Source organism: Larimichthys crocea, chromosome XVI (assembly GCF_000972845.2).
Source record: "Larimichthys crocea isolate SSNF chromosome XVI, L_crocea_2.0, whole genome shotgun sequence".
Classification (NCBI taxonomy): Eukaryota; Metazoa; Chordata; class Actinopteri; family Sciaenidae; genus Larimichthys; species Larimichthys crocea.
This window is the reverse complement of record NC_040026.1, coordinates 19,743,681-19,767,680: the sequence shown is the minus strand read 5'-3', so window position 1 is coordinate 19,767,680 and position 24,000 is coordinate 19,743,681. Positions and strand designations below refer to the sequence as shown.

Below are 24,000 nucleotides of genomic sequence, written 5' to 3'. Positions count from 1 at the left end.
TTTAGTACTTGATGGCTTCGATGATACTTTTTACGTTTTTATGTCTTTGGATGACAAAACAGCCTCTCAGCTCCCATCAGAGCTACTTCTGTTTGATAGTTATGCATTGTGCCGTATCTCAGCACACTCACAGAGCCAACATCTATTAACTTTCCTGTGACCAGCTGCCTGTGTCGCCTGTGTATTCTGCCGCTCTCTGTTGGCGACTTCAGGTAATAAAATCACACCGACTGTGTGAGACTAATCCGTCAAAGATCTCCAACAGTAATCTGATACATTGTTACATTTCCAGCTGATTCACTCTCTGTGATTTCACCCACGCGCCCACTGTTTCCACTCATTTCCTGCAGTTATTCTTTTTTACGCTATGAGTCTCATTTAATTTGCAAATGTGTCTCAAACTTCCTGTGTGTCATTGACACATTTGCAGGAATGCATCGACACTTTTACGGCCTCTCACTTTGAAAAGTGTCAGTTGCATTAAAAGTCCAGAAGAGGGTGTCTTTCCACCAGTGATAATGTCACAGGGGAGGCCTCTCCCACTGATGGTGAAGGTGAAGAAACATGTGTTATTTCAGCTTAATTACAAACGAATGAAGTAAAGTCACTTTATATGTAATGATGAAACACCTAATAAGTTCCATGTTACTGATGATGATGATGAGAGCAAAACCAGAACCCTCCCTTCAAACTAAACAGATTAAGGCTGGGAAAAACAACAACATTTTCATTACCAGTTGATGAGTTTTCTTCGTAATCGATTAATTGTTTAGCACACACTGTCAGAAAATTGTGAAAAATGACTCTCACATATTTCCCAAAGCTGAAGGCCACGCCCTCGGTTTGGTTGTTTTGTGCAATAAACACACCAAAACCAAAGATATTTAATTTATAATGATGCAAAACATGCATAAAGTGATAAAGACAGCGGGATTTTAACAAAAGTACTCATCCTCATCTAATCTTACTGAACATTAGAGCAGATGAGGTGTTAATTTCTTGCATTAAAGCATTTTATTAAGATTTGATCTGCAGATAAGTTATTTTTTTTATTATTTATTAATCTGTTTTTTGATGACCGCTTTTTCTGTCAAATGTCAGAAAGTAGTGAAACATGACTTTTACTGCAACTGAGTGATTATTTTCACTATCAGTGAATCTCACCAATTATTTCCTCAGATAATTAATTAACTGTTCAGCCTATAAAATAGACATCTTCAGATGTCAGCACTGCAAATGTCTAAAATATTCTCTGTGCAGTGATTTAAGAAAAGCAGCGTATTCTCACGTTTAAGAAGCTTTGACCATGTTTAATATTTCTGCTCAAGAAGTGATTTAAAATGATTTATCTGTTAGAATAGTTTCTTTAAAACTTTAAAACTAACTTTAAAAAAGCCAAACGTAACATCTTTAAATTGCTTATTTTGTCCAACCGACACGAAATAACAGGAAAAAAACAGCAAATCATCACATCTGAGAAGCTAAAATCAGTGACTGTTTGAGATTTCCTTTTAATAAACGACATAAAAATCAACTATCAAAATGATTGACGACTCATTCTCTGTCCATCGACTCTAAAGAAGAGTTTTCAGAGCTCAATTTGAGAATTTCAGATTACTACTTTGATCCAAAAATTATACACTGACGCTCCAAACCCCCAAAATATTAAATATACAACAATATAAAAGATCAAATCCTCACATTTGAGAAGCTAAAACCAGTGACTGGCTGAAATTTCTGATTAACAAATCACATAAAAGATTCATTTTATGTCGACTGGCAAGTTTTTAATGATTAATCATTGTAGCTCTAACAGTGGTGTCACCAAAATATAAAATGTACGATGATTTCAAACAGAGAAAAGCAACAAATCTTCACATGTGAGGAGCGAAAAACATAAAAAACACTTGCCATTTTTTTTATTTAATACATTTAGATTTAATCTATTAAAATCCGTTTTTTGGTTTAGATTTATGGGACGTGTCAGCAGATGGATAGATGAATGACATATATGCATTAATGTGACTGATTAATTGATGTGAGCTATTAATTATACATAAAGGAGCATGCAGTTGATGAATATATGCAACATTTATTAATCATTCAAACGTCTTTACACTGAAACAATGACTGACACATGCTCTAATATTAACCGAGGTTGGTGTTTGACCTTGACGCCGCAGGCAAAGGTCAGGGACTGTACTACATATCACATCTCACTCTGCACTTCACTACGGGCTGAATAAATATGGCAGACAGAAAGAAAAGCAGAGACGGGGGCAGAGAGAGGCCCGTGACTGGTAGATGTGTGGCCTGCTCAGAGGGGCATTGTTGGAGCTATGAGAGGACAATGCACTGCCCCCGCCCTGAATACTCGCCATACCAGCTGACCAGCCATTACCAACACTGCTGCTGCCCCATTACAATTCCTGCTGCTCTGACACACACACACACACACACACAGAGCTTCCCACCCATCATAAGTTTAGTCTTACAAGGCGGAAAACACACTGCGTACAACAGTAGACAGAGGAGAGAAACCAGGTGGGAGGCCAGCAGCGCCTGACAAAAGGCTTAAAAGTCAAAGCATGCGTGGGTGCACATGTTACGCGCTTGTGTGTGTGTGTGTGTGTGTGTGCACATGTGTGTGATTTACAGCAAGTTAAGTTTAGACCCTCGCACCTATCTGTTCCTTCGGCAATAACATTTCAGCAGCAGAAGCCACCCAGAGAGAACCAATGCACACATCACACCTTCTTATTATTTCAGGATCCTTGACAAAAGTTCTGAATGTGGAGGGTGTGAACCGGAGGAGGGGGGCAGGAGGAGTACTCTGATTACTTTTACTTGAGTAGAGAAGGAGCACTCGTAGACGAATACTCCACAAGTAAGGCCTGCTTTGTAAACCTAGAGTACGGAAGTAAGCAAAATATGCTATTATAAATTACTTTTTAACGTACTTCTCTGACAGCTGTAGTTACTAGTTACTTTATGCATCATGACATCCACATTAAAAACACATGATAATCTGATAAAATATAAAGATTAAAGGTTTAAAAACACATGATAATCTGATAAAATATAAAGATTAAAGGTCCTGTGTGTAGTATTTAGTGTTATCTAGTGGTGTACTTGCTGATTGCAATGCCCTTGTGTCCCCCTCCTGCCACAAAACCTTGATCAACCTGTGTTTATTGAATTAATTTACCGTTTTATTGGTTTTATTGTTGCAGTTTATAGGTCTTGTTGAATCGTTCCTTGGTTTCTATGCACCGGTTCTTAAACTTCTTTCTTTTTCTCTTATAGGCTTTTATCTATTCTAACATTTTATCATTGTATGGCCAAAACACAGTATCTGGATTCAGCGTCTGTAGATATAAAAGTCTCTTTCTAAAGTAACAAAACACAACACACATTTCAGGTGATTATACACAAATTAAAACAGTTATGAATATTATATTTCCACCATGAAATCCCTCATAATCTGGCACACTGGACCTTTAAAGCAGTGGGTTCATACATATCTGGCTTGTGACCCCTTCAGTGGGGCCCCTTGTCACATTTCAGATGTCTATGAGTGTATGAGTTATCCAATATTTCAAAATAAAAGCACAGATTGGAAGAACGACTAAATAAATGAATACACACGTGTGTAACAGATATCACGACCTCTCCGATTTATCTGGTGAGTCAGCCGTGCACATAGATGTATAAAAAAAAACGATATATCATTTTCTTTTTACACTGCAGTATTAGCTTATGATACATGTCATTGGGTATGTCTATGACTTAAAGGACCAGTGTATTTAGTGTTATCTAGTGTTGTTAGTTACTGGATTACAATCTTAAAGAGAAACTACGGTGGCCACAAAAACATGCAAAAGACCTAATCTCAAACTAGTATTTAGTTTGTCTGCAGTAGTTTGCTGCCTGTATACGGATGCATCAACTATTTACATCGGGAAACGTGGAAGGAAATAAAATGTATGAATGTATGGCCGCTCAGGGCTTCCATATACATATCTATATATCAGTGACAGAATCAGAACTTTTATGTTTTATACTTTAGTATAAGTCGATGACACTTAGGACTGGGTATTTCTATATTGTTGTAATGATACTTTTACTCAAGTAGAGGACATGAATAATTGCTCCATTACTGATAATATGTAGCCAAGTTTGTGTGTGTAAAAGCACAATATTTTTATTTTTTTTAGAGATCTCAGATCTCAAGAAAATGATCCAACATTTGTTATTTTGAGATAGTTCTTGAAAAAAAACCCAAATAAAATTAACTTGTTATCACATAAATAAATAAACTAAAATAATTCCATACATGAGTACTGCTTGTACACACTTTTTTCTGACCCTGCATGCACAAAGTTTGGCGCGTATCCAGTCCAAAAAAACTAAATAAAACTCATTTATTTACATGAATACACAGGAGAATCGTCCTGATTATTTTTTTTACAACAACAACTGTGAGTGGTGTGAACTGAGTATAGGGGGGGTCATAAATTTAAAGTACCTCTAAACTGCACTTAGGTCGAGTTCTTGATGATACTTGGGACACACACGCACTTCACAGGGCGAGTGATGGACAGTAACAGGTGTGCATACCTATGTGTTATATTGTTATACTGTGGAGTGTGTGTGTGTGTGTGTGTGCGCGCGCGCATGAGAGAGACACACAGGGGCAACGAGGGGCCTTCTAAAGGCACGAGCCTCCTCCTCCTCTCTGTCGGCGACGCGCAGCGCGCTCCGGACACTCTTCTCGTGCTGCTCCTATACTGTAATCATATGATAGGGAGTCGATCCCCGCTGCAGAATACCGACACACCGGGCGGACACAAGCGCAGGGAGGCAAGCCGGGGACACACAGGAGGGACACGCACATTTTATTTTTATTTAATTTGTTGAAGAAGTTCGAAGAGTCGGTTTAAAAAAAAACAAAGTGTCCAAAAAAGAAATAAACTCTCTGCAAAAAAAAGGAACTTTTTTTTTTTTGGAAACTCTGCAGAGTCTGGAGAGAGGAGTGAGGGAACCGTTTGGAAGAAGAAGAAGAGAGGAAGAAGGGGGGCACACACTCACAAAACGTTAACCCGAAGAAGAGTCGATTTAACCGGGGCTGAGATTTTTCTGATCACCGAGAGAGAGAGGCGGTCAGCGGGTCGCGGCCGGTGGAATCCCCTGGGGTCCTCGCATCGCTTGTCCGGGGCGTGTCTTTTTTTTTTTTCCTCACATACATAAGTTTTTTTATTTTTCTCCACTAGCTGCTAGTTGTTGTTTTGTTTCTTTATTAATATTATTGTTAAAGCATAAGCCATGGTCGGGGAGACAGAGGTGAAGGAGAGACCCAAGTCCAACCCGGACTATCTAATGCAGCTGATGAACGACAGGAAGGTGATGAGCTCCCTGCCCAACTTCAGCGGCATCTTTACGCATCTGGAGCGGCTGTTGGATGAAGGTAACTCACCTCCAGAACTCCTTTAATCTACTTGTTAGGGATTTAATTAAAAGTTATTCACTCATTAAGTGCAGGGATTGTTCCACAACACCACAGTAATGTCACCCACCCATCCACTGGAAGATGTTAATGATTAATAATTAAACTTTGGCTCGTAAATTCACATTAAACCTGAATGAAAAGTTGCTATGAAACTAGACGTGTGAATAGGATGTGTCCTTTGCAGCAGATGAGCACACCCTGTCTCTCTCTCTCACACACACACACACACACACACACTCACGCATGCACACACACACACACACACACACACACTCACACGGGCAGTTGGTGATGGGAACAAACAGACAGTTGTTAGTCTTTCCCAGTGACCTAATGCGCAGGCTTATGTGAATGCTGCAGCCCATCCCTGAGCCCTGTCACTGTGTAAAATGTTTGATTCCAGCCCGCTTTAACACGCTGTCCACTTGTTGATATCCAAACACAACAACACAAAAGTCTATTTAAAACAGTTCCTACAAAGCTTGCCAAGGCCTTGGTCCACTGTTGTTGCCACTGTTGTGGCGCATCAGGATCACCAAGGTCCTGACTTTGTGACTCTGTGACAAGTCCCATGACGCAGCAAAGGTTGACCTCTAAACATCTCTCGGTTGTGTTCATATTTATTTATTTTTTAAAAGTCCTTTGACACCCACGGTTAGAATGAAAGGCAATGCACCGTGCTCATTTCAAGCTCGGGGCCCCAAAAAAAAAGTTTACAGGGGTAATAAGAAAGCCTGTCAGTCACACATACTGTCAGGGTGCATGTTTGTGGCATTTTTAGAAACACTGCGGTTGAGTCCGGTCTATATATAAAACCATACAACAGGTTGAAGTGTAAAGATAAGGCCTGTAACATCTACACCCCTCCTCCTCTTGTTCTTCTTTCACTTCTTATTTCCCCTCCAGAAAGCTGGTCCCTGGCCTCAGCTAAATTATGACACAAGCCCTGCTTGTCTGTGCAGAATTTGTTTGTCTATGTGTGTGTGTGTGTGTGTGTGTTTCTTTTTAATAGTCACTTTTGGTCTGTAACAGGTCAGAATGGGTTATTAGAGGATCATCATTGTCGCTGTAGCTGCGGCTGTAATTATAGCGTTCCTACTGTAGTTATTACGGTCAGACTTATCACTCGCAGAGAGCGGGGAGACATGGCTGTCAGCCTGCTTAGGTCAGATGATATTTGTGCCTCAAGGCAGTTATTCCGCCATGTGTGTGTGTGTGTGTGTGCGTGCAGTAGTCAGTTATTATTGTGCTAGCGTGTCATTACAAAGGCATCACAGGCTAGCATTGGTCATTCAGACAACACTAAACAAGCAGACAGGCAGACAAACATAGTCTCATGTATCAGACATAAGGCATAAACTTGAACGAATCTCTGTTTTATATCTTCACATCATCTGTTTTATATCATATCCCAAAGAAATATAAATTTCAAGGTGCCAAATAGCCTTTTTTTAGCTATTTTATGGCATTTATAGAGCTGAAGATTTATAAAATAATCATTAAAATGGTCTCCAGACTAATCGATTTAAAAAATAATTGCACCCACGTTGCTTTGTAAGAATTTCCATGCCCTGTTTGTCTGTCTGTGCCGTTGCTGGATAACTGTCCTGCAGCTCTAGGTCATCGTGACACCCACCAACATGTATGTCTTCTCCACGGTGTTATTTGCGCTGAAAGAAGTCGGCGTGTTTTTGTGAGACACGAAATGGAAAAGAGAGATACTGTCGGTAATGGATGGAGTCCTGATTGCAGGGCGTTCGGTGGTCAGATTCTACATTGTGGTGCAGAATGCTTGTGACTGTCTTCCTGCCTTCCTGTCTGTCTGATTGTCTGACCGTCTAGCTGTCACAATGAGGGGCCTGCTGTAATTCTGGTGACAGTGAGTCACCGCTCCAAGAAACGGACGTGTGAAGAAACGTGACACTCGACCATCCCTCGTTGACATTTTGCTGGACATTGACTCCCAACTTTTTCACTCCTGTCTGTGTGTTTTTGTTTTTCCTACCCCAGAAATTGGCAGGGTACGCAAGGACATGTACAACGACACAGTGAACGGTGGCATGTTCAACGGGCGGGACATGGAGGAGCTTCCTGAGGCTATCGGCCCCGTGGCTCAGCTGCAGGAGAAGCTCTACGTGCCTGTCAAAGAATACCCAGACGTGAGTGGACAAACCCATGACCTTTGACCTTTCAGAAGCGTCTCTGTTTACTTTTTGCTGTTGTCACTTTATCTCCTCTTAGTTACAGACGGGCTGCTGCCAAAAAGTCAGCGAGGTCCAAAAAGTCAGCGAGATCTTTACTCACGGGGACGTTTTTTTTTTTTTTACGCTTTTATCATCTCTCACTCGCACCGAGTGATGTAATCTGGACATAAAATAAATCAATAATGAACCTTGGCTGGTGTTTCCAATGAGATAAAAAAAGAATAATTGTGAAAAACAAGTTTTTGTTTACCCCAAAACGGCAATAAACTGGCGTAAATTCCCTCACGGCTTCATTTTCAGCCATAAGTTGACACCGTAAATATTGATAGGAGCTTAAAAACGGGGGATTAAGTCTCCTCCGCGCATATAAAAACAAGTGAACTGCAGTGATTTTTTTTTTTTTTAGAGGTGCATCCCTCCGACTCCACTCCAAGTACAGTTAAGCACTTCAATATGAGTTGAGTTGATCCAGATTGAACGGCTCACATGATTTTTCTCCATGCATCAGCTCGCCAATCACCGAATACAATGACAGGCTGTCCTCACTCACATGACAGAAGACTAACAGGACACACACACACTCACACACACACACACACACACAGACAGGAGTGCGTTGGAAAACTGTTGAGATCAAGGTTAAATTTAGAGAGCAGTTCCTCTATCTTGAATTTGTGTGTGTGTGTGTTAGAGAGAGAGAGAGAGAGTCAAGGGTCATCACAAAGGCCGGAGCGAATATGTCGCAACTGTCGCAGAGGTTGGTTGAAGTAAAACAATGTAGGGAAGAGGCTTGACACATGTTATAAGAGAAGCAGAGACTGACAGGGGATAGTGGCAATGAATCAAACACACACACACACACACATATACACAGAGGGGCAGCTGTCTAGTTAATCACTCAGTCTTAGTGACAGATAAGGTTAAGAGAACGTCGCTGTCCTGTCATACCACCAACACCAGCCAGCACCCATATAATGAGCTATTTTTGTCCCTCTTAGTAACACAAACACATCATCCTCAAAGGCACACTCGCTCACGGCGCATGAAAAACACACACACACACACACACACTGTTAAAAAAATATATAAATATATAGTGATGTAAAAATGTGGCTTGTTTTTTTTTTGCTCTTTTCGTGTAGTTCAACTTTGTCGGGAGGATCCTCGGCCCACGTGGACTGACGGCCAAACAACTGGAGGCAGAGACCGGCTGCAAGATTATGGTGCGAGGAAAGGGCTCCATGAGAGACAAGAAGAAGGTATACACCCTTACAACGTACATGCTTTTTCAGTTTTCGTGTGTGTGTGTGTGTGTGTGTGTGTGTGTGTCCTCTCTCTTTCTGGATTTCACAGTTCACATCAGCTGCAGCTCTGTCATAGACCACAGGAATGTCTTCGCATGTTTGCCTTTAAAGGAACAGTTTGACATTTTGTGAAACGTGTTATTATTAGTTAGACGAGAAGCGTACCCAGCGGGTGTTTAGGGGGCCAGGTCCACCCTGGATGACCTCTGTGCCGCCCTGCTGCTTCGTACCCCTCTTCCCATCAGTTGTTACCTGATAATAATGAACACAATTTGTTCCAATATTTTTTTTTAATTTAAAAGAGTTTAACACGCGTTAGCGTGAGGACGTAGGCAGCTATACGTCAGCTTGTTGCTTCATTGGTTTGGGCATGTTTTGTTTCTTTTAATCTGGTCTGTAACAGACGCATAGCTGTGCTAAATAAATCTGATTAAATGCCGAAATTGCTGCGTACTGCTCGTTATACTCATTAGGATCTTTTAGTGTGTTAGCTCAGAGTAGGCCAACAAATTACAAAATTGGAAAAAAAAAAAGTCTTTTATTTTTATTACGGTTGTTAATCTGTAAGACCACAGGCTACATTTTGATTTATCACAATTTATTGTGCACACCCTCCAAAAATCTAATGTCCCGCCTCTTCAATAACCCCGCTGTCAGGTCTCGATGTTATTCTGTGCACAAGTATGTTATGTTAAGTTATGAATAAGGCGGAAACAGCAAGCCTGACTCTCGCTGAGGCGCTGTTAACCCTGCATAACTTAAAAAGCCTTAATATAATCTAAACAGGTGTATTCACCCTCAGTACAGTTGTCATGAACGGGGAAATTAGCTACAGAGACCAAAACTGTTTTTTGTACCAGGCTGTAAACATGTTTATTTCTGCTGTGAAGTTTTTAACATGGGGACTTACGGAGACTGACGTGTTCTCTAGCCGGCCTCATGTGGCCGTTTGAGGAAGTGCGGTTTTTGGCACTTCCTGCGTTGGCTTCACTTCACAGCCACGGAGGCTTGTGCTGCTTGCATCAAAGTAAAAAAAAAAAGTCATTAGCAGAAACTCCAGGAAGTCACTGCAACCCGCCAAGAAAGAGTCTCAAACACAACCTCTGCTGAACCGCAACTTCTCAGTTTTACAGAGATCAAATTCATGAGATATAATGTGTCATAATCAGTGATCTTTATACAGATTTTGTTAGTCGCAGCTAGCTGTTTGCCTCTGTTTCCAGTCTTTATGCTGAGCTAGGACAATCAGCTGCCGTAGACTCATATTCATGCAGACACGAGAGTGGTAATCTCATCTCAACTCTCTGCAAGAAAGCGTATTTCACAAAACTTTACACGACTTTGCACCAACCTCCAGGCAGGTCATTGGTTCCCATTAGTTTAAAACATTCTTGATATGCTTCAAATCGATCTGATTTTTGAGATTAGCACTCACACAATAACAAAAACCTACAAAAATAAACAAGGACATGATGTTCAGATGTGTTTGAGGGCAGCTTTGACATGAAAGGAATCCAATCTAATCCAATCTAGATCTATCTATCTATCTATCTATCTATCTATCTATCTATCTATCTATCTATCTATCTATCTATCTATCTATCTATCTATCTATCTATCTATCTATCTGTGCTGTATCTATCAAGCCGTTTCTCATAATGAGTTTTTGGTACTCGGTTTTTCTCTCCTGTCCTGGTGTTCGGTCCATCTGTTCTCCCTTCCTCTCCCCTGGTGTTTGCTGTTGGACGGAGTCGGCTCAAGCTTTCCAAACGGCAGGTGGAGCAAGTCCAGCATTCCAACCCACCCTCTCTCTCCAGAACATTCCCTACCCCGCACGCCCCTCCGAGAGAGAGAGAGAGACACACACAGAGACAGAGAGGAAGGAAAACAGAGACACAGTGGGAGGCAACAGGGGGAGAGGAGAGAGAGATGTTGACTTTTGGTGTTTTTCAAAATGATACATCTCACTTGACAAAACATCCACAGAGGATACGATGTCCCGGTGCACAATACTGAAGACAGAAGACTTCATAATTTCGGTTTAAACTGGGACTTTTTTATCAAAAAATATAAAGACTACAGTCATGAAAGCAGCTGTGCAAAGCTCAACTTAAAGGAATGATTGGACGTTTTGGGAAATACTCGACTTTTCTTGCCAAGAGCTTGATGCGAAGATTAATAGCACTCACATCTGTCATCTGATGCTTAGCTTAGCTTAGCATAAAGACTGGAAGCAGTAGGGAACGGCTAGCCGCGGGGGAGTGAAATGCCGGTGGTTATAGGGAGGGATGGAGGCGTGAGATTGTTTAAATCCGGAGATATTGTTACACATTTTTACACAAGTCTCTCATCGGAAGACTTTGTCGTGTTTACACGAACAGTGTCATATAATTGTGTCGAGAATGAGAGAGGAGAGAGAAAGCTGGAGAGAAACGTTCGTACTTTCTCACCTCCGCACACAGCTGGCCAATCACAGCATGATGTGGGTGTGAATGTCGGATAGTCGGTTTCAGAAAGCAACAGAAGTGGTCGGACTCGGGCCCCCACTAATCTGACCTTGGAAAGGTTTTTTGAGGGGGAGGGAGGTTCTGAAGCTATTTGACCCTCTGACAACCACTTCAGTATACTGGCAGCTGACGACCCGCAAAACCACAAGTTTTCATTTTTACACTTAGTTTTTTTGTCTGTATTGAACAAACTATTTGTTAAGTAGTGGCCAGGGTCCAGACCTTTGAAAATGAGCACAGTGTGAGCACTTATGATTAGCCAACTAGTGCCATGGGCAAACTCCACCGAGAAGGAGTAATGACAACAATAGCAACCCCTACAGGCAAGATCGACTATCGTGACATCGAGGCTGTTTATAGACGGCACGTCTTCTCAATATCGTCCGTCATCGTAGCTTGTTTTTACGCCAACCCGTAAAACCACAAGTTGTCATTTTTGTGTTTATTGTTTGTATTGAACAGACAGTTTGTTGAGTAGTGAGGTTCAGTGATTGCCAGCATCCAAACATTCGAAAAAGTACAGATGGACAGATCGGCTATCGGCTGTTCGTAGACGGCTCTACTCTTAAAATCCCAGCAGAACCGGTATGTTGGCCTGGCTACACATCAGTGTCCACTTAAAACCACATAGCTTCAGGCAGACATGTCAGTCTCATGTAATTGGTTAGGAGAAATTGAATCAACGGATATCGTTAGAGTCGGGGCAAACTCGTGACAACTTTAAAGATGCTATTAGGTTAATTTTGTAACAGCTGGATAGAGCTAAAATAAAATTCAAATCGCCAATGCTGACTACAAAGTAGTCTCATACAGGCATATGTTGCGTCTTCTAATGAACAGCGCCTGGCTCTGCCAACCGTATGCTCAGGGCAATCCAAACTTTTCTAGCCTGTTATGCCCATTGGTGGAACGTCCCACCAGTTTCTAAGATCAGGGGCATCCCTCTCTAACTTAAAAACCTCCTGAAGACCCAACTCTTCAAAGAGTACCTCCTCTCCGAGCACTACCAACAACTGGACATGCTAAATCTATCCGCTCTAGTACTGTCACAGTACTTGCATCTTGATTGTTTCCCTTTTTTGTAAGTTGCTTGGATACAATCGTCAGCTAAATGACTGAATGTGATGTAGATCCAGGCAACAATCTTCTGCCTGTAGCTTCAGATTCAACAGATAAGAGTTGTATCAATCTTTTCATTTAACAAAGAAAATGTCAAACTTTTCCTGTGTGCACATGTTTAGCAGGTCATCATTTTGCAGCCGAGGGTCATGAAAGTTATGACAGTCCATTCAAAGGTTGACATGAACGTCTCAACCAAATTTCATGGTCTACCGTCCAAAATGTGTCGAGACATTTTACTCATTAGAAAGCAGAGGGAAAGTCACCAAAGTCAGGATTCATCCATGTCTGTCTCAATGAGATATTTCAGTCTGGACCAAAGTGGTGAAATGACCGACTGAGCCACCGACTGACATTGCCATCTTTCCTATCCGTCCCTCGAGTTACTGTGGCTAAAGATAAAAATAAAAACCAATGTGTCGCAAGTGCCCAGAGAACAATTTGACTTTATCCAAAATTTGTCTGATGAACTTTAAAAAAAAAGAGAAAAGTATCACAATAATCTGAAGCCAAACCTATCCAGCCTGTGAACCAGGGAAGGAGACGTACAAATACAACCAGCAACAGTGTCAGCGTTTGTCCTTGACAATGATTAATGCCGCTATTGTCACTGAATCAACATCTGAAGATGAAATAATCAGCAGAGATAGAGGAGGGAAGATAAGATAAACAAGCAGTAGCCGAGGATAGCGTTTGATTTGGGAAATGTTCCTGAGCTCCTGGAATAAAATGCAACACCAAACTTGTGTAACCGCTGAAGAGCAACAGGAGTTTGATAACGGGTCCAAAGCTGCATTACACAACCTTGAGCCTTGTATGTGTGTGTTTGTGTTGTGTGTAGTTGGACGCCGAACCAAAAAAACCGAGCCAGACGAGAAGAAAAGTTCCCGTTTCTCTCAGCACCAAAGCTTGTGTGGTGCATTCAAACAAGGCTTGTGAAATGTGTTTTTTTTTCTCCTTTTTCCTTGTGTGTTTGTTTCAGGAGGAGATGAACCGAGGGAAACCCAACTGGGAGCACCTCAGCGAGGACCTCCACGTCCTGATCACGGTGGAGGACACACACAACCGGGCCAAGATCAAACTCCAGCGGGCCATCAACGAGGTCAAGAAACTTCTCGTGCCCGCTGTGAGTATCAGACCCCGAAAAAAAAACCCACGAGGAAATTTTATCAGGACTGATTGGAAAGTGTTTGTGTGAATGGATGAAGGTTCACTGTGTTGGTATGCATGGAAAGGGGGGAAGGGGATTGTCAGTCCAAAATGTGTGTGTTTGTGTCTTTTTGTGTGTGTGTGTGTGTGTGTGTGTGTTTGTGTGTGTGTCTTTCTGTGTGTATGAGAGAGTATGTGTAAGGGGTTAGGGTAATTAGGGAACACGCATAAAGGGGTTTCCATGGTAACCCCGGGTTGTTTGAAAGGCTGAGGGAATGAATGGAGAGTCTGTTCACTTGTTCTCCCCACTCCATCACTCCTTTCACTCGTTCACAACTCACTTCATTCCCAACTACTGGCTACAGTATTCCCTTTTCTCCCGTTTTTTTTTTGTGCGTTGTCCACACAAGAGGACATTTTGATTGCACTCCTCAACATTTCTCACATTCTCCGGCCCACCTTTTTTCCCCGCCGGAGGCTGACGTACATGGATAAAAGTGCACAAACAGATAGAAAACGCAGAGGAACACTGCACAGACATCGCCGTATAGGCCACATATATATATACACACACACACACACACTCTCTAAATAATCCCCTCTTTGACACGCAGTCACAAAAGCACATATTTTGAAATCACAAGGCTCCTTCCTTTTTTTTCCCGCCTGTATTATTTGCAACAATAGAAACAGACTGAAAAGACCAGCAGGGGGATTTCTATTGCTGCAATCAGCCGCCACTTCCGCTCCAATCACAGCGCAGCATCGTCCAAAACCCTGAAAGTAAAGGGATGTGAGAAGTGTCTGAAGGCAATCAGGAGCAGGAACACCTGTTAATCTATGCACGTGAATGTGTGTGTGTAGTTAAAGGAGGGTGAAGTTAATGATATGGGTTAGTTTAACCCAGCCAACCTCGCCGTTTGACTGTAAATCAGTCAGGCTTTTCACCGAGATGTAACAGGAGCTAAGAAGCTGGCGAGTTTGACAGTCCTGTGTTGTGTCCAAAGTCTGCTCCATTTCAGACTGTGTTTGAGTCCGAACATTCAAATCGAATCATAATTAGCTCCATCATAGTGTAACGTTTGCTGACTTGTTGACCGGACTCCCACAAAAGTTCATTCATTCGCACGTCAAACGGCTGAATGACAGTCCTCGCTAAGTAAGCTGATTGTGTTGCTCTGCTTGTGTGCATGCTGGCGTAGGCCGAGGGGGAGGACAACCTGAAGAAAATGCAGCTGATGGAGCTGGCCATTCTCAACGGGACCTACAGAGACGCCAATGTCAAGACGCGTAAGGATGGCATCATAATTAACATGTGGAGGAGGGTTGGTGGGTGACAAAGGAGGGGTCTCCGTACAGGAGTCCACTGTATATATGAACAATGCCTCTGTTTCTCCAGTTAAATAGTCTGTTTGTCCTCTCCTCTTCTTCCCTGTCTATTGTATGTGTGTGGGTGTGTGCACACTTGCATTACTGTATGTTTGCGTGCCGCGCAGCCACCGCCGCCTTCCCTCTAGGGACCCCTCAGGCGCCTCGGATCATCACAGGTCCAACGCCCGTCCTGCCTCCGAGCCTGCGCAACCCTGCCCCCGTCACCACACCGACCATCATGCCTCTGATTCGTCAGATCCAGAGCTCGGCCCTCGTACCGGGAGGCAACCCGCACCCGGCACTGGTGCAGCAAGGGCCCGAATCTGGAATCATCTACACGCCGTACGAGTATCCCTACACACTCACGCCCTCCATATTGGAATACCCAATTGACTCAACTGGAGTATTAGGTATTTATACATCAAAAGTTCATCACTGTGATACATAGTCAATGGATGTATTATGAGAACTGGATACTGGACGCCAATGAAAGATGCTCACCAATCGCATACGTCAAAACAACCTTTTCTATTAGTGTCTCTGGCCATGCCCGCTTCTTCCGTAGTCTTTACAAACGCGATATTAGTGTGCACAAAAAATAACGCTGGCACCAAAAATGTACGTGACACTAGGTTAAGTTGACCCAGCACCGACAGGGTGATAGTAGTGGATCAAAACAACCCTAGCTAGAACTTTTATCTTTTAACTAACTTCAAAATTTGGTTTTCTTTCCGACAAAAAGGGAAACGAGAAAGTCGACAGAGATTCTGACCGAAGCTTGCTCAGCTGAGGTTTATGGTAAAGTTCTACACTAGCACTGGTTGATACATCTATAAAGGTGTGTCCAAAGCAAATCATTCGTGCAAACTGACAGATCTCGTACTTTTCCGTCTCATCTTTGCAGATTCATAAAGCACAAATACTCACAAATGCACCACTGAAACGGAGACATATTGAACTCTAAATTTTGCCTTGTGTTCTGTCTGAACACACATTAGGACTAGGACTAGACCCAGCATAGAGTCTGTACACTGAATGCAGCATTGACTGCCAAATTCGAAGTATTAGTTTGCCAGGCTAAAGCAACACACGGCCTACACTCTGTCACTTTCGCTTTTTTATGAATTTATTTATGCTTTATCTCTTGTATATGAGAGACATGACCATAATGGCAATGTGGAAACATTAAACACAGTGACATGAAGGCACACGCATTCACCTTTAGCACGACAAGGCAGAACCTGAGAGACGTGAACAATCGAAACTCTGTATATCTATTTGCAAAACACGACATGCATGGACACAGAGGATAGTTAACCAAACACGATCCAAGCCTAAAGCTTTACACGGACTTAACGGTATAAAATAAAAACAGATATTTTGTGTTATTGTCGGGTTAGGCTGCAGAACTTCTTTGTTGAAGTACCACTGAGACAAATTGGCAGCCATATCCAGGTCTTGTAATACATCCGCGGTATATATTGATGATTACTGAGGCTCATTGTTGGGCTAACAGTCCCTTCTTCCTGTGTTTTTGCAGGTATGGCTTTCCCAACCAAAGGCTAAGCGATAGCAACCCTTCCTAGCACACACACGGACTGGCTTGCAGACCCCCTTCCCCTTCCCCTTTCCCTTCCCCACCCCACTCCCGTACATACTTGTCCCACAGAGCAAACACTCAAAGTTTGCTCATACTTTAGGATGACAGATTCCTCGACAGTCATTCTGTAGTCAAGTGTCCATTCCTGTTAATTTCCTCTTTGTATTAGCAGACTAGTATTGTGGTGTGACAACAAGCTATTTAACTTTTTTTTAATAGTTCAGCTTCCGCTTGTACTTTTAACACATTTTTAGTGAACCCATAGATATTTTAGCGCTGCTGTTTGTGATTTAATATATGTTAAAGCTTATTTTTAATCACAGAGCTATAGAGTGACTTTGCTTACAGCTGATGTTGAATCTACTAGTGAAGCTTTAGTGAGAAATTAGTGGTTTGGATTAATATTTTCTTTAGAGAACAGAAGACCACAAAACAACAACAATTCTGTCTCTTAGAAGCGTTTCGACTTACTTTCACCCTCAGCCTTGAACACTTCTTGTAAATTCCTGGTTTTCACTGATGTTGGTGCCATGGGTGGACTGTTTGATGTCTTTTTTTTTCCTGATGAGTAACCTTCTGTGTTCTGTTTTGGCGATGTCAATGGCTGTTAGCAGGTGCCATGACCACTAAGGTACGACGCCACGACAAGAGAATCCATCCTTACCAAAGGGTAGTGACCCCAGACAGAGGTTAGTTAGCTCACCAGCCACTTTATGTTTATGTTGTATTGTGTTTGTGTGTTTTGTGGTGCGTGCATGCAGACCAATGGACCAATTTCAGTTTACATGTGTCTGTAATACGGCATGCCTAAAAAAGAAAAATAGAAAATACTGTATCAGGCGGGAAAAGAAAAAAAAGAAAAGGTCACACGCTGAAGCGGTATTTGTTGCAGTGAAAGTGGAATAAGTGAGCAAGATTGGGAGGAACCATGTAAAGGGGGGGCGACAGCTGCAGCGGTTATCTTTGCTCGCCTGTTAGATAAACTGGACGGCTTGCAGGCCGGGACCCTTTCAATTAGAATGGATCGCTCCGTTCATGTGACTCGGGTCCTTGTGACTCTGGATTTGGAGTCCTCTCTCAGATTTTTATATCTCTTCACTTACTACTTTTGACCCTACGAATATCTGTAGGAAGTTTTATTTATACCCCCAAACTTCATTCCAGTAGATTTCCACAAATGTTTTTATTATTATTAATTAAATCCTGTGTTGTGCCCAATGACTATATGACATTTAAGGTAACAGTGATTGTCTTTTTTTCTGGAGGTCATTCACTTCCGTGTGATCTTTGGTCTTTTACTACTAAAAACACAGCGTGTGATGACTACTGAGGTCTGTGTTACAAGCTCTTTTTGTATGAAATACTGTTGTTTGTGGTCTTATCAGTCGCCCACTGGACTTTATCATTGGGGCTGTTTACATCTTTCATATATTTCCTAGCCAGAGTGGTGCTGTTACCATGTATTTAGCTGCAAAAATAAATTTGTATATAGGGATTTTAAGGATTTAAGTGCTTATATGAAGCTTATGGAACAAGATCGCTTGGAAATACTTTTAGTTTTTTTTTTTGTTTTTTTTGTTTTTTTTGTTTTTTAGTTTGTAAATTTTTATTTTTGTTTTTACGATATGCTTTTTATAGATGAAGAAGAAGTGTCTCCATGTAAAACTTCAGACTTTATTCAAGGTGTGTAGCTACTACTGTTTTAGTCACCGCAACAACAACAACAACGACGACGACAACGACGAAACAAAACAAAAAAAAAAGAAAAGAAAGGGGGTGGCAATGAAGGCAGTGTTTTGCTCTGTCTATTTAAAGATGAGGTGACCTTTTTTCTCGATTCACAGGCCTCGTGACTGTTTTTATGCAATAGAAAATGGACTAGCTAGCTACGATATATGTGTGTATGTTGAGCGGTGGTGCTCTTGTTGTACACGATGGACAAAAAAACACTAAAAGGCAATAAAGATGACTATTGAAAAAAAAATCTCTAAAGAAAACCAAAGCCTCTAAATTCTTGTAGTTAGTCTGTCTATTGTTAAATTGTTTCTTAAGTCCCTCTAAAATCACCATCTTTTTAACCTCTCATCACTGTCTCTTATGGCGCCTCTTTGCTTACCGTAGTCATTAAGCGCTCTTCTAATGATCAAACCATAATCAATAATCAGTTAATCACGACTGTTAATCATCAAGATCTTATGCCTGCTGCTAAACAATAGCTCTACTTGTCAGCGAGTGAAAGTATTTCTTAGAGGCCCGGACACTTTTCTTTTGGACATAAAGGTCACTCTCTCACCCACATGAAACCATGCTGTCTCCCTCTCTGTCCATGGTTTCACTGTCTGTCTGTGCTAGACCAGCTAGCATGAGTAGTATCACTATAGCAGCAGTCACACGGCAGGAGGGGCGTCTCGTCCTCGTCCTCCTCCTCCTCCCCCCAAAAAAACAACCCTGCAAACACCTTCATGAGCACACATGAGCATCGCTAACCGGCCATTCCTTATGTCACCACCCTGTGGTCGATGTAAGTCTTTCTGAATGGTTATGCAGGGCTCATGAAGGTGTTGTGCAGCCCTTATCCCCTCACGCTGTGTGACTGCAGTAGATCTGCCTTGTTGTCATCCTGACGCCACTAGCTGACACTAATCTCTCTTCTATCTTTTTTTCTTTTTATGTCCCCTTTTATGTGCCCTTTTTGTTTCCTTTCCACGTCTGTCCGTCTCTGTCTGTCTAACTCTAGCTGCCACGGCAACTAACCCATGACCCCTTGACCTTCTGACCTTTCCGCCCACTGATGACCCACCCACATCTCTGCCCGCTGGCGTGCTCATTGGCCCACGGCCCCCCGCTACTCCCTCAGCGCAGCCAACCAGACCAGCACATTGGGAACAACCCGGGCTGCTTCTGTCTAACCTACCAACCAGACGACAGCGATCATGGGAATAAACCTCAGGACCCCGCCCATCGACAAGTCCTAACCTAAACTTTACCAAACGTGCCTTCCTTCCAAACAAGTCCAAAGCCAGTTTAAGAATGTTTCAGTCAAAAATCCCAGTAGACTTTACCGGGGACGGGCCCGTAAACTGGTGAAGGGCTCCTTAAACCAATCCCTGGCTGTGCCAAACTGTCTCTCTGAGCTGCCCTGCCCTCAGTCCATGTGATGCAATAATAATGACTCTATTAATAACACGGTAACTTTACTGATAATGATAACCAGCACAGAAATCCTCCATAAACACTAAACTAAAGGAGATATGTTGATATTTTGAAGCTTTTTTTTTAGTCTCCTGCACCTCGACACACTCTTTAAAGGGATTGTTTCTTATTTTAGGCCAACATACGTTAATAACTCATTATAACACATTATAATTGGTGTTAAAATATTCATATATTAACATGCTTTCCCTTGAAGTGTGATTCCAATTCTATTTTTTAAAGTGGATTAGCATATAATAACGGGGTGCTCAGTGACGATAACTGGAATCCAAAATGCCAAAGTATCTCTGGGTTTTTTCCTAAATATCCCAACACAGAGTCAACGTACAGTATGTCACTTTCACAGAGATGCCTTTTCTTTTTTTCTCACACTACAGAATTGTACGAGCTTTGAACAGCAGTGCCTTTATTTATTGAGAGCGATGGAACAAAGTTACTACTCCTAAATCTTCTGCTGCTGTTACAACATCGTGGCTTTTGTGTGCCCAAGCATTTAAGGTTTATGCAGATGAATTAGGAGCCTAATTGTCATCATCGACATTTGTTTTTTTATGATTTAAGTCACATTTTAGAGCCAAAAAGAACAAAAAGAAAAGTGGCTCCTTTTAATTGGAAGATACAGTATTAAGTATAAGATGTTTATGAGAGAACAGTGTTATATTTTATCCTTTTTTTTGTTTGTTTTGTTTGATTGTTTTGTTGGAGATGAAGTCGTCCATATTATATATGTATATACATACATATATATACGTACATATATATGTATGTATATATATTTCTGCATGTGTATCAGCTTTTTCAGACACACACAAACCGACTGATGCCTTGACATATATGACAAAAAAAAAACAAGACAGAAATATGGAGTCGTAACATCTGTAACAAGTTTATAATGTATTTTTATATTCTATTTTGTACGTGAAAATAACATTAAATGACCTTTTCAGATAAGAATTATTATGCCTTATTACGGGAGAATAATTTGGTGAACACAACTTTATCCTTTTCATGTGTCATTAGTGATCATGCCCTGATATACTGGAGTCTCTGATGTTCTCTGTATTAACTTTTTTGAGTCTTTTGAGATCAGCATTGCTTGCCTTCTGTGCCTTTTGTATACTATAAGTGTGACAATTAACAGTGTAGTACAACATTAATCTACTCTTCAGTGCCGAGTGTAGGTTACTAACTGTTACCACTTCTGTGATTATTAACCACTTTAATGGTATCTGTCTCTGCTTTGGATTCCTTTAAAAAAACAAAAGAAAAAAAAGTGTGTGTCTAAAACAATGAAAAACAAAAAGAGATATGTGTTGAACGGTGAACTTTTTAACTTTTGAGCAGGAATAACTCTTTGTACACTATTAAACACATAGTTGTAAAAACTAACAAACTTTGTTGCTTTTTCTCTGTAGCACTTAATTATGCAAATCAGCTTCCTTTCTGCATACTAATCACCAAACACTCCTTTAGATACAGAGAGAGGGGAGAGAGGACGGACGGAGGGATGGGGTGGGTAGAAAAACAGCCGATACTTTTAAGACAAAATGCGGGGAAAAGGCCACAACATGGTGTTTTCCCACTTCTCCTTTTTTTTTGTGTCCCTGTGCTCTTTCTCTTCTCTGTCTACTCCGGCTATTTAAGTGGACATAACACACGTCCATGTGTGTAATAAGAGAGAACAAAACACACCCAAAGCTCACCATGGTTTCTCCGAGGCATGCACATGTATAACAGGAGGAGAAGAGAGAAAAAAAAAGGAAGTGGTGGTGGTGGTGGTGGTGGTGGAGAAGGAGAAGGAGGTGGAGGAGGGAGGGAGGAGGGGGTTTAGAGGACAAGATGGCTGGGGAATTAAAGGGAAATTGATTGTGCAAGCTCGCCCTCAAACATCTGCAGAGTAAATATTGCACGGGATCACAGTATCTCCCTGAAGTCTCCCACAAAAAAACATACGGCTAATAACCTACATGTGTTCAGGGCGGATACGTTTGTTTTAATGTAATTAGAACATAAAGAAGCTAAAAGTCCACACATTTGAAGTTTCACACACACACACACACACATACAAAACAAATGAAGAGTATCTCATGGGGGTTTTCCGTGGTGAATACAGCAGTGGGTGGCTCATTCGTCCTCTCCCTGCCCTTCCTGCTTTCATTGTGGAGTTTGGGGGTGATATTGAACTTCAGGCTTGGAGTTGAGCCTGCTCTGCGGCCACAACCCCCTGCCCCCTGATCACAGAGAGAGAGGAGAGAGAGGAGAGGACATAGTGTGACCACCGCAGACAATCCTCTGGACAGGAAGAAGCATGAGTGGAAGATAGCGAGAGAGGAAAAATAAAAAAAAACGAAGTATGTGTGAGCGTGAGTGTGGATATGTGGATGGGTGTGGGGTGCATGTGTGTTTGGATGGGTGTGTACTCTTGTCTCTGTTTTTCCTGTTTTCAGTCAAGTCCTTTTTTTTCTCTTTTCTTTTTTTTTCGTCTTGTTCTTCTAGTCTGGTAAGAAACACTCTTCAAGCATCTGGTAATGTATTCTGCAGTCAGCTCTCACCATTGCCAACACTGGGGCCCAAAGCTCCCAGCGCTTACAATCAAAAGCATGGTCTCTGTGTGTGTGTGTGTGTACGTATGTGTGTGTGTGTGTGTGGAAAAGACAGGTTGATTTACATTACTATGTATGCACGGCATTCTCCACATAATGAACAGCTCCACATTTCCTCTGCTTGGTAAATATTTGATGACTTGAGTGGCAGAATGATTTTTAGCTGAGAGTCCTATAAGCTGCTCAAAAGTTGTATTTCAAACCGCACACACACACACACACACACTCTCTCTCTCTCTCTCTTGTCCTCTTCCCATGTAAATAAGGCCAACTCCCCCTAACTCCACACACCCCTCTGAGGCAGTTTAAAGACCCAACACTGTCTCCTTGTCTCCTTGACAACCAGCATACACTGGGGTCCTGTCGTGGCCTCTCTTGTCTTTTGTGTTTGGGAGCTCAGAGAGACAGAAAGAAAAAGAGGGAGAGAGAGAGAGAGAGAGAGAGAGAGGGAGAGAGGAAATGAAGGAGAAGATTGAAACAAGAGTGGCTGAAAAAGATAACAAAGATGACATCACAGTTATTTTATCCCACAACTGAAAATTTGGTTTGTTGCCCATTGATGATGATGATGATGATGATGATGATGATGATGATTAGCCAGAGGCACAAAATGGGTGGCAGCTCAGTCTGAGAGTGTGAGCGAAGAGAGAGAGAGAGAGAGAGAGAGAGAGAGGCCCAAGGCTGAATGGGGCATTGTGGGAAAGACAGTGGGCACACTGGGCAGTAACACAGAGAACACTAACTCACAGATCATGCCAGAGAGTCTGAAAACACCCACACTGGGCGACAATGGCAAACTTCATCGCTCCACTTGGCCCCTTCTGAATACACACATACAATGGCAGAATCCAAATAAGATGCTCTGTTATTCGTGAAATTCAACACACTAAATTCCTTCAGTGCCTCTGTCCCTTTGACCGGCAGCAGATGGCCGGGGCTGTGCTGTGCTGTGCTGTGCTGTGCTTGCATGAATGTGCACGTACGTGTGCATGTGTGTGGTCGCTCTGTCTTGTGTGTTGCATCACATCACATCACATCACGGGTAAGTATCCAGTAAAAGTTTTTGAAAGGTGGGAATTGGGTGCATTTAAAATGGGGATGACAGGTGTCATATGCGAGATCTGCTTCTTTTACTTTAAGTGACGCATCATGCAGGTTCAACTGTTGAGACCGAGAACAAGTTTTTTAATTAAATCTAATTAGAATAAGACTGAGGAGCAGCAGTTGCATTAGCTTTGACCTGGTTTGTGTGTGTGTGTTTTCTTTTTACTGTCAGCTCTCTGCTGCCTCCGTGTGTCACATGTGAGGAACTCACAATATATATTTTTTTTTACGACCAGTTTTAAAATAAACTGCAACAGGTGAGCAGCCAATAAAACAGCAGCGATGGAAGAAGATCTTTACTGGAGTAAAGGCAGAAG

At 41.9% G+C, this 24,000-nt stretch overlaps 1 protein-coding gene across 5 annotated transcripts; it reads left to right on the top strand.

Annotated features, from left to right (window-relative positions):
* The first annotated feature begins 4,995 nt into the window (after positions 1-4,995).
* qki2 (QKI, KH domain containing, RNA binding 2) lies at positions 4,996-20,930 on the top strand. Of its 5 annotated transcripts, none has more exons than XM_019258633.2 (9): positions 4,996-5,467; positions 7,520-7,668; positions 8,856-8,972; positions 13,626-13,769; positions 14,995-15,082; positions 15,289-15,573; positions 16,680-16,703; positions 17,378-17,452; positions 19,501-20,930. In XM_019258633.2, exons 1-9 carry the CDS (start codon positions 5,326-5,328, stop codon positions 19,521-19,523), a joined length of 1,047 nt encoding a protein of 348 aa, XP_019114178.1. In that variant the 5' UTR covers positions 4,996-5,325; the 3' UTR covers positions 19,524-20,930. The 5 variants fall into 5 exon arrangements, with proteins under 5 accessions (XP_019114178.1, XP_010734793.1, XP_019114179.1 ...); XM_010736491.3 differs by having other exon boundaries at positions 17,375-17,452; XM_019258634.2 differs by lacking the exon at positions 16,680-16,703.
* Positions 20,931-24,000: the final 3,070 nt, after the last annotated feature.

What these genes read in the sequence shown, in the direction of transcription:
- qki2 (XM_010736491.3), top strand. Translation starts at nt 5,326, where the DNA reads ATGGTCGGGGAGACAGAGGTGAAGGAGAGACCCAAGTCCAACCCGGAC. An exon ending in GGAGCGGCTGTTGGATGAAG is followed by an intron (nt 5,468 to 7,519) that starts GTAACTCACCTC and finishes TTCCTACCCCAG; the next exon opens with AAATTGGCAGGGTACGCAAG. An exon ending in GGTAGTGACCCCAGACAGAG is followed by an intron (nt 17,453 to 19,500) that starts GTTAGTTAGCTC and finishes GTCTAACTCTAG; the next exon opens with CTGCCACGGCAACTAACCCA.